This window comes from Marmota flaviventris, chromosome 14 (assembly GCF_047511675.1).
Source record: "Marmota flaviventris isolate mMarFla1 chromosome 14, mMarFla1.hap1, whole genome shotgun sequence".
Lineage (NCBI taxonomy): Eukaryota > Metazoa > Chordata > Mammalia > Rodentia > Sciuridae > Marmota > Marmota flaviventris.
Genome location: NC_092511.1, coordinates 77,590,281 through 77,600,134, shown reverse-complemented (window position 1 = coordinate 77,600,134; position 9,854 = coordinate 77,590,281). Strand labels below are relative to the sequence as shown.

The 9,854-nt window shown below is 55.3% G+C and overlaps 1 protein-coding gene across 3 annotated transcripts in view; it reads right to left on the bottom strand.

The window, feature by feature from the left end:
* Positions 1 to 387: 387 nt before the first annotated feature.
* St3gal5 (ST3 beta-galactoside alpha-2,3-sialyltransferase 5) overlaps positions 388 to 9,854 on the bottom strand; it is a 36,208-nt gene continuing 26,741 nt past the window's right edge. For all 3 annotated transcript variants that reach the window (XM_027948864.2, XM_071601802.1, XM_027948867.2), the window contains 4 exons: positions 7,058 to 7,401; positions 4,178 to 4,364; positions 3,630 to 3,788; positions 388 to 1,421 (listed from right to left, as the gene is read on the bottom strand). In XM_027948864.2, coding sequence (XP_027804665.2) covers positions 1,173 to 1,421; positions 3,630 to 3,788; positions 4,178 to 4,364; positions 7,058 to 7,401 — 939 coding nt within the window. In that variant the 3' untranslated portion in view covers positions 388 to 1,172. The remainder of the gene's footprint in view (positions 1,422 to 3,629; positions 3,789 to 4,177; positions 4,365 to 7,057; positions 7,402 to 9,854) is intronic.

Below are 9,854 nucleotides of genomic sequence, written 5' to 3'. Positions count from 1 at the left end.
TGTAGCAGGGCAGCAGAGGACAGGGGAGAGGTGGACACCAGAGGCCACACAGTGGAGACAGGGCCAGAGGAGCGCCAGCCTGCTGACCCCAGGGACCAGGCCCTCCAGAGGATACCACAGCCTCTCCAGAAAGTCCTGCCTGGGGCCAAGCAGCCCGTGAGGAAGGCACCCCGACTCCCTGTCCCTCCTGCTGCAGCCTCCAGGGTCCCTGCGAGGAGTGGCCCCCAGCCAGACAGCTTCAGGGAGCCTCAGACTCATTTCCTTGAACAAATAACCAAGCATTGCAAGGACCTCCTCACTGGCCCTCACACACTTCATTCGTTCCTGTTCTCCCTCTCTGGCCAGCACACTGCTTGGCCCACCCCACCAGGTGAGCATTCACACATCTTTAAAAAAAATGTTTTAATAAGGAAATTATAACACTGGGAGATTTCATTTCAGCATTTCAGAAAAAGTGACTGTTCCTGAAAAGGGCGTTTCCCCCGACGCTGGATACCAGAAGCTCTGTCCCGGTCTTTATGACTCCCTGACGCTGGGTACCAGCGCTGGTCTTTATGAGCCACCTCAAACATCTCACAGAACCTAAGTGCTCTGGAAGGGCAGGACTAATGTCCTCAAGAAGGCTGAGAGTCACTGTGATTGCCGGGACGACCGTGGCCTCCACGGCCCTGGGTACCACACAGCACTCAGAGGGCTGGGCCCTGGCCAGTGTCCCTCCCCCAGCAAGGCCTCCAGGCTGCAGTGGCTCAGTGCCCAGTGCCCTCCTGAGAGCCGCTCTGCCGTGCCACCCAAGGAGCGGAAGACCCGAGAAGGCAGGCAGTCATCAGGTCTTCAAGGAGTGAGCCCACCATCCACCGCACCACCTGGTATTCTGTGTGCAATGTGCACGGTCAGAGCTTCTACAGATTAAATTACTTTCTTAAAAAAATCCAATAAAATATTTCATACAATTCTCTTTGAAAAGTCTTTCCATTTTTGAACTTATAAAATGTTGTGCAAAAACAAATACTGACTTCAAATAAATAGGAAAAGAAGTGGGAAAACCTGGACATCTTTTAAATTAAAGTTAAAAATACCAACTGCTCTTCATATTATCTGCAGGATGAACTGCACAGAGGAGGCCCGACACAGCCCTTGGGCCACAGGCGCCCTTCCTGGTGAGGTCGGTGTGCTCAGAATTCACAGTGGACACCCCCGGTGAGGTCCTTCACTACGCCTCCTTTGACCAGCCGCAGGAGGAGCCTGGTCTCCGTGGTCACATTGTGCATGGTCTGCCAGTTCATGGCCGCCATGCACTGGCTGTCGAAGTAGTGCAGGGGCATCTGGGGGCGGCTGAGGTCATACCCAAAGCCTGCCAGGCTGACTTCATCGCACAGATGTGTGGCCAAGATGACGGCCACGGCGCCCATTGTGGGGACGTTCTGAAAAAGAGCAAAGACCAAAGTTCCTCATTCGCTGCTCTGTGGTGCTGCAGGGGCTGCGTGGGCACAAAACTGCCCGCTGCAGGGGTGGACCTCACACTACTTCACCTGGACAGCACAACTCCCCACAGGGGTCAAGGAGCCCAGCTCCAAAATGTAGTCTGTGGACGCTCCCAATGCACCCTTAAGGTGCAGCTGGACAGGGCTCCTGGTCCTAGCTCAAGCTGCTTCCCAAGCTCCGCCTCTGCTGGGCGTCCTGAACCAGGGCAGGCCCACCGCCTTCTCATGTGACAAATATCCCCAGGCAACCAGAGGACCTGCCTGTCCCTCCCAGGGCCTGACCTCCGCTGGGACCCTGTGGGGGGCAGGCTGTCCCATGAACATCAGTCCTGCTGTTCTACGTCCACTTGGCCAGCAGCTATTCTGCAGACGACATTGCAGACCACATCCAGCTGAAGCCAGCTCCTTCCCACCCTCCGCTCAGGCCAGCGCAGTTTTTGACCTGAATCAAGGGCTTCCTGTCTGTTCCTTTTAGACTGGACCCTCCCCACTTGGCCTAGCATGCCCAGGTCCAGGCTACTCGCGGCTCCCTGAGCTGCTGCCCTCTTCCTGTCCGAGTGGCCCATGCCACCTGGAGGGTGCGACTCTGCATTCTGCTTCCCGCCCTCCATCCTGGTCTTGGGTGAAGACACAGAAAACAGAACTGGCAGCCAATCCCAGGGTGAGCAGCCCTTCCAGACATGCTGGGGCCAGCACTGCTTCGGGTACTTGGGGACCTTGGGATATTTGCATATACATAAGACACCTTGGGGCTGGGACCCAAGTCCAAACATAACACCCGTGGCTTCCTGTGCATCTCACATGCAGCCTGAAGGTGACCTCACCAGCACCCTCAGAGTGGTGGCCTCCGAGGTCCCATTAACTCTGCCCTGGGGTGTGGGGTTGGTGCTCAGGATGTCTTGGGTTTCGGACTAGGGATGGGTGACCTCTCAAGCTCTGCTGTGTGGCTCTCACGTGCAGAGGGGCTGCCTTCCTGCTGTCTGGGGCCAGGGGCTGCCATAAACAACTCTGACATGGGAATGGGGTTCTCTCCGGCGTGCACTGATTTAGGCGAGGACAGGGAACACAGGGACTATCATCACTCCCTAGAAACTGCTCCCTACTGTGATGTGCTCATCTCCCTCAGACTCCCTCTGGGGCTAGGCAGGAACCCCATGGCCAGCCTGCATGGTTGCCATGGAAACTAAGAGGAGTGAGGGCTCAGGGCGCCTTCCTGCTAGGCAGCCTGGACCGCACTGCGAGCCACCCTCCGGGACCCTCCAGGACCGTGCTGGCTTATTCTACCTCCATCCTGACAAAGACCTCTCAGATTTCCCAGCCTCTGCTACGGAGGAGGCAGGAAGGCCAGGCAGCCCCTTGGAGTCTGTGGGGCTGGTAGTGCCGAGTCCCCTGCACAGCATTCTTTGCTCATGCCAATCTGTTCTGGGGACGCCTGTTGGTGTGTCTGCCCTGGTCACTGGCACACCTCTTCTCGTGGATTGTGAGGAGCTCTGTGTGTTCTGGGAGTGCTTATTACACCTGTGCTAAACTTCATGTAAGAACAACTTCCGGGCTGGGGATGTGGCTCAAGCGGTAGCGCGCTCGCCTGGCATGCGTGCGGCCCGGGTTCGATCCTCAGCACCACATACAAACAAAGATGTTGTGTCCGCCGAAAAACTAAAAAATAAATATTAAAATAAATAAATAAAGTCTACTTTAAAAAAAAAAAAAGAACAACTTCCATGCAAGTGTTCACAGTTCTACCCATGCAGTTGAGCGACTCGGATCCCGCAGACCAGCTCATGGGCCCATGAGGAGCGAGGCTTGGAGACTGGAGTCACCATCACCGTCACCGAGGTGATGGTAAGCGCCACCTTGCACTGAGTGGCTCACCGTATTCAAAGGAGAGAACTTTTCTGGCCAGCGAAGTGCCTTCCAGGGTCCTGCAACTGCATGGAACCCTGGAAAAAGAGCCCTGCCCCTCACACCTCAGTGACACAGTGCTGACCACGCCAGCCAGCAGTCACCACACCAGGAGGTGCCCGGAAGCCAGGGCCCACTGAGGCTCCTCCTCTGGGGAGGCTCCTGGGTTTATGGTGGAGCCTGTGGGAACTGTGGACTGTCTCCCCTTGAACGTGGATAATGCTGAACTACACAGCAGGAGAGTACCTTGTCTCGGCCCCAGAATCTCGACTGGGGCTCTGGGTATCGCAGGATGTCGAAGGCCGTCTCCTGGATGATAACTGGATTCAGAATCCTGAAATGTTTCGGCTGTAGGGGGATTTTTTCTGCCACCTGCTTCCAAAAGAAGAGTCGCACCCAGAATGGCTAAGGAAAGAAAGTGAGCCCTTGTTAGGGACTGGACAAGGTCACCCCGCCAGCAGAGGGGAGCAAAGCCCACCCGCAGGACCCGCAAGGCTCAGCCGCTGCTGAAGACCGTGGAGCCACTCAGAACCAGCCACCGGGAAAGCAGCAAGGCCCAGAGGCGAACGGCAGGGCTGGGTATGGCTCAGCTGGCAGAGCGCCCACCTCCTGGGCACAGGGCCCTGGGCTCAATCCTCAGCACTGCAAGAAAACCAAAGCAAAACAACAAAAACGGTGCACTGGACAGGACAGGAACATCCATCAGGAAGCCCTCCTGATGGAGGGCTCAAACACCGTCAGAGGCGACTATGCCTTCCACCAAGGACCCCTGAAAGGTGGTTTCTGCTGCTTACCAGGGTTTCATTTTTTGCCATTGCTTGAAGCCAGTTGAAATCAACACTCTTAAATAAAACAGCAACAAACAGATCAGTAGCGTGATACTCAGCATCAGAGAGTGGGGCGCCCTCTGGGTAAGTCATCCGTATGGTAGTTTTATTTCCAACATGATCGGAATACCCCTCAATGGGCGCACTGTTTAACCTATTCAAACAAAAAGAGAGACACAGTGACGAGGCCAGTGCCACCACTTGGCCACACCCCACAGCACCCGGGCCATGTTCCCACACTGTCTGGGACCAGGATGTGCTGGGATGGGCATTCTGCCTGCCACCTTGGCTGGTTTGACTAACGCAGCTTCAGTCACAACAGAGCACCAGACCTCACCTCTGAATGTCCAGCGATTCTATCCACCCAGGACCTGAGCCCATGAACACATTCCATCCTGGGCTTTCTTGGGGTGCCAGTAAAATTTCCTTGAAAGATTCCCATTGTGCTCAGAATATTTCTGGTTCTTGATAGAATTTCAAAAGGAAGTCAGAGGGAATCAATCCCCCATGCTAGCACAAGGCAGGCACAAACCCACGAGCAGTGGCCGAGGAGGCCGGGCTCAGGTGGGGCTCCTGAGCCATTTCCTCTTCCGGAACTCCTGACCCCATGTTGCTGTCCCGTGTGCTGTCACGTCACTTGACGTGACAGTACCACATGCCAAGGTCCTGGGCTGGCAGCACTCTGGTCCTTTCTTTCCTCTGTTTTAAATAAAACTCATTTGGGGACCATGGGTGGAATGTGAGTGAGGGCTCAGGTAAGGCCTGTCTCCTAATGAGTGCGTTATATTAGCGCTGGGGCCTGTTCTCAGTTCAAGCACACTGCACTGCCTAGGGGCAGAGGGCTGCTCTCTGCAGGAAGCCACCAGGATTACAGGAGGATCTTCTCTCGGTGTGGTAGCCAGGGAGATTTAGGTTTGGCACTGCGGACTATCTATGGCTTTCCTGCGGCAACAGATTGCCCAGTGCACGTGACCTTTATCTCCACTCTGTTAGCTCTGGAGATGGGTGTTAACCTGTTGGGAACTGGACAGCCCACATTTAGCCTTTTTTGGTGAGGAACATTCTATGGAAGGCTTTTGATGTTTCCTGATGTAAATAAAGCAGCGTGGCTCCGTTTTGCAGAGTCCAGAAGCTGGACCCGTCTGTGGGGTAGGCTGTCCTGCCCCTGCTTTGTGGAAACATTTTCTGTGCCCTGTGGTTCTCTCGCCGTTCTATTTTTCCTAGCTCTTACTTCCCAGCCAGCCCATTCCACTGAGGGCAACCCCACTTCCACTGCCCGTGCGGGATGTGGGTGGAACCTATCTGCAACTCTCAAAGAGTCCAGAAAAGAATGGCAGTGCAGTTAGGTCCCTGTCAACAGTCCAACTTCAGTCCCTTGACCTCTCGGTGGCTCAGAAGAACATGCAGGCAGCAGAAGCCTGCATGTCGTCCCAGGCCAAGGACACGTGGTTCAATACTCAGCTATGATGCTGGGCAGCAAGCCATGGCTCCAGGCAGCCTCAGGACAAGGGGAAACTGGCCAGGCCAGTGGGCCACATGGCTGGGTCAGGGCGCTCTGGAGGGCAGGTGGCTCCAATGCATTTGGGACCTAACAGTGCTTCCCATTCACGATGGGCCAGACTTGGGGACCAGGGGAGGGAAGCTCTTTGTGCAGTTCTTGCAGCGTTTCTTGATAAGAAACAGGTGCAGAGCAGTTAAGAAACTTGCCCCAAACCACAGGGCACTATGTGGGCATATCTTCACTTTCAGGATTCCAATGTCCAAAACAGATTTTGTTACTGTCCCTCACCAACCACAGACTTTTTCACTTTCCCTGTTTCTGACAGTAATGCCACTAATGCCTCTGACCCCAGATTGGAAATCTAGATGCCCCTGTCACCACCAGACTGTCAGGAAGTGCTGCCCTACCTCCCAGGAGGGCTCCCTCTGTCCCCAGGCTCCATTCCCTGAGCACGGCCCTCCATGCACAGGTCCCTCTCCTCTGCCTTCAACCCACCCATGTGCAGCTGCTGGGCAAACTGAGGTGGGCTGTGGGCCCCCAGGTCCAGGCTCTGCTTCTCTGTAAAATGGAGAGAGGCAGCTGAGTGCAGTGACCCGGGGCCTGGGGCCAGCCACCTGTCTTGGAACCCATCACCTTGCTTTAAGGAAAGTCTCCAAGGAAATGATGGCAGAGGGACATGGAGACGCAGGGACAAGGATATGCAGGACACTCCACAGTAATGAAAACTGAGACCATCCAAGTGCCCCCAAAGAACCACCGAGCCCTCACAACACCCTCCTGGAAGACGTGCCAGGAATTTAATGACCTCAGAAACCACTCCTAGTGTCGAGTTCAGAAGCACCCTGCAAATCCACGAGTCACTCAGGATCGGTGGGGACTCTGTGGGGAGCAGCAGCTGCAATTTCCTCCCTTCTTCTTCTGAATTTTAATAATGAACATATTTTACTAGTATAATTGGAAAAACAAGTTTGTTCATTTGCTCTTTCTGTGGTGCTGGGGAGGGCAGGCAGGTGCTCTACCACTGAGCTACCCCGCGGGAAAACAAGTTTTAACCCGAGCAGAGACCTGACGCCAGCTCCTCGCTGTGGGTCCTGCCTGCCAGCCCCATGGCCTCACCAGCCTCTCACCGCCTTGAAGACAGGGTCCCCACCTTGCTCTGACCTCCGGGGCCTCTGTTCCCCTGGACCTGCCCATCCTTCCAGACCCCCGCCTTGACTGTGGCCCCTGCCTGCTGCCCCTGCAGCCTGGGTGCTGGTAAGTCCCTCGGGGGCGTGGACCTGAGTTCCACCCTCACTGTCCCCAGCAGTGGCCTGAACCCCAGCAAGAGGCTCTGGAAAGCCAGGTACCTTATCACGACGTCGAACTGGTTCAGTGCAGGGCCCAGCCCCAGGCCGTGCAGTATCCCTCCGCTGCCGATGACCACGCAGCGCCGGCAGGCCTTGGCTTCCCAGTGTCTGGGAAAGCCGTGCTCGGGCAGCGTCTCCAGGAGGCTCTGGACTTTGCTGGAGAACTTGCGGAACCCGAAGGGAGGGTCATACTTGTACTCGGCCCCGCTGGCGTCAGGGGCCTTCTGCACGAAGGGCGCCAGGTCCGCGCTGTACCGGCCCTCGAACAGCTGCGCCATCGCCCTCTTGGCAAACGCCGGCCGGCACTCCCTCTGCAGGACCTGCTGGGCGTGTCTCTGGGCTCTCTGCAAGGCAAGCGCAGGCTGAGTGAGGGCCGCCCCTCCTGGGAGCACCACCCCTCGGGGGACAGTCCGAGGGTGCCCATCTCACTGCTCCCGGAGGCGGCAAGGCTCTGCCTCCTGCCAGTCTAGCTGAAGAGGACCCGGGGAAGAAAGCACCCAGGAATGCCAGCAGGCTGGTGTGCTGGACAGGGGCACGTGCCACAGCCCACGGGGAAAGCTGGCACACGTGACCCCTCCGTGACCTATCTGGTCACACACAGACGGACAGTGCCTGCAGGGAGAGGGAGCTGGCACAGCTGCAGAGGGCTATTCTGGCAAGACCCATATCTGGAGAGCTGCTTAGCCTCCGGGTAACCATGCTAAGGTGCAAAACTGCAAGTGTAAGAGTGGCCAAAAGAAACCAATCATAGTTTTTATTTGACCACAATTTTTAAAAGGTTTCATTTTGTAGACTCCCATCCTGCAGGATAAGGAAAAGGTTTCTTTAGCAGTTGGGTAACAAGCTGTGCACAATCTGGGGGGTAAGTGACCTGAAACATGGTTGGGTACGGTGGCCTGTTAGCAGCACCTGTGTGGTTCGTGTGAGCCAGGGGCAGCTGCTGAGCCAGGGGCCCTTCTCCATCTCTCTGCCACCCGGGCCTTCCTCTGAGCACCTCCTTCGGCGCTGCCATGTGCACGTGTAGGCTCCTGTATTCCACAGGGTGTTATGTAAGGGATTTACCAGGTCTTTTCAACTCCGCCAGTGTTGTTTTATGAGGACTCGAACTGCAGCCGAGTTCTAGATGCTACCCCAGTGTTCCAGCCTAGGTCTGCATTGACCTCCAGAGCTCTGTCCCAGCCTAGGTCTGCAGTGACCTCCAGGGCTCTGTCCCAGCCCAGGTCTGCAGTGACCTCCAGGGCTCTGTTCCAGCTTAGGTCTGCAGTGACCTCCAGGGCTCCCCGCTGCAGGCTTGTTGTCCTGCAGCCCTTTCAGAGGTGGGACTGGTAGGCAGCACCTGGATCCCAAGGGCTCTGGACTTGACAAGAGACTGCCCCACAGAGGGTGGTGGGTCACAGGCAGGGGAAGGGGGTCACTGGGAACATGCCCTGGAAGGTGTATCTTGTCCCTGGACTTTCCCCTCTATTCTCTCTGCTTCCTGGCCACCAGGCTGCAGGCAGCGTGCTCCACTCTGTCAGGTTGTGCCTCATCTGAGACCAAGAGCAACGGATCCAGACAACCGTGGACTGAGAACTCTGAAACTGTGACCAGAACCAATCTTTCCCCCTTTAGGATGTTTTTCTCCGGTATTTTGACACAGTGATGAAAGCTGACCAACTCAGCCAGCTACATTTTCCTCAGTTATCACTGATTGTTGGACACACTGTTTAGAAACATATACCCAACCGCAGAAGAAACAGTTCTTAGAATACAGCTTCAAAGAGTCATTACTGCTGAGGCGCATACTTCCACATTCGGAGGCTCTGCCCATGTTGGAACAGATATTCCAGAGCCTTGGAGACGACACTGCAGGTGCTGTGCGTATTCACAACTCTGTTTACCTCATAGCCCTGGTAGCATCTTGTGAGGTGGTCTGTGGAGCAAGGCAGCCTCCAGAGAGGTGTGTGCGGAGTACCGACCGGGCTGACTCGCAGCCCCTGGAGCGACAGGAACCCACAGAAACAGCACACGGCAGCCCCCGAGAAGAGCAGTCTGCATGCGATCGGTGGCTCCAAGAGGAATCAGGCCAACGAGGGGACACCGCGACCCTGCACCCGGACGGCCACACCAGCAGTGGGGCCACCATACTGTCTATACTCACGCTACTGTATGCACCCACCATACTGTATACACTCACTTCTACTGTATACACCCACCATACTGAATACACCCCAAAATACTGTTTACACTCACCCCTACTGTATACACCCACCATACTGTATACACTCACCCCTACTGTATACACCCCACCATACTATATACACTCACCCTACTGTATATAACCCACCATACTGTCTACACTCACCCTACTGTATACACCCACCATACTGTATACACCCACCATACTGTCTACACTCACCATACTGTATATACCCCACCATACTGTATACACCCCACCATACTGTATACACCCACCATACTGTATACACTCACCCCTACTGTATACACTCACCCCTACTATATACACCCCACCATACTGTTTACACTCACCCCTACTGTATACACCCACCATACTGTATACACTCAACCCTACTGTATACACCCCACCATACTGTTTACACTCACCCCTACCGTATACACCCGCCATACTGTATACACTCACCCCTACTGTATACACCCCACCATATTGTTTACACTCACCCCTAATGTATACACTCACCCTACTGTATATACCCTACCATACTGTATACACCCACCAAACTGTATACACTCACTCCTACTGTATACACCCACCATACTGTTTATACTCACCCCTATT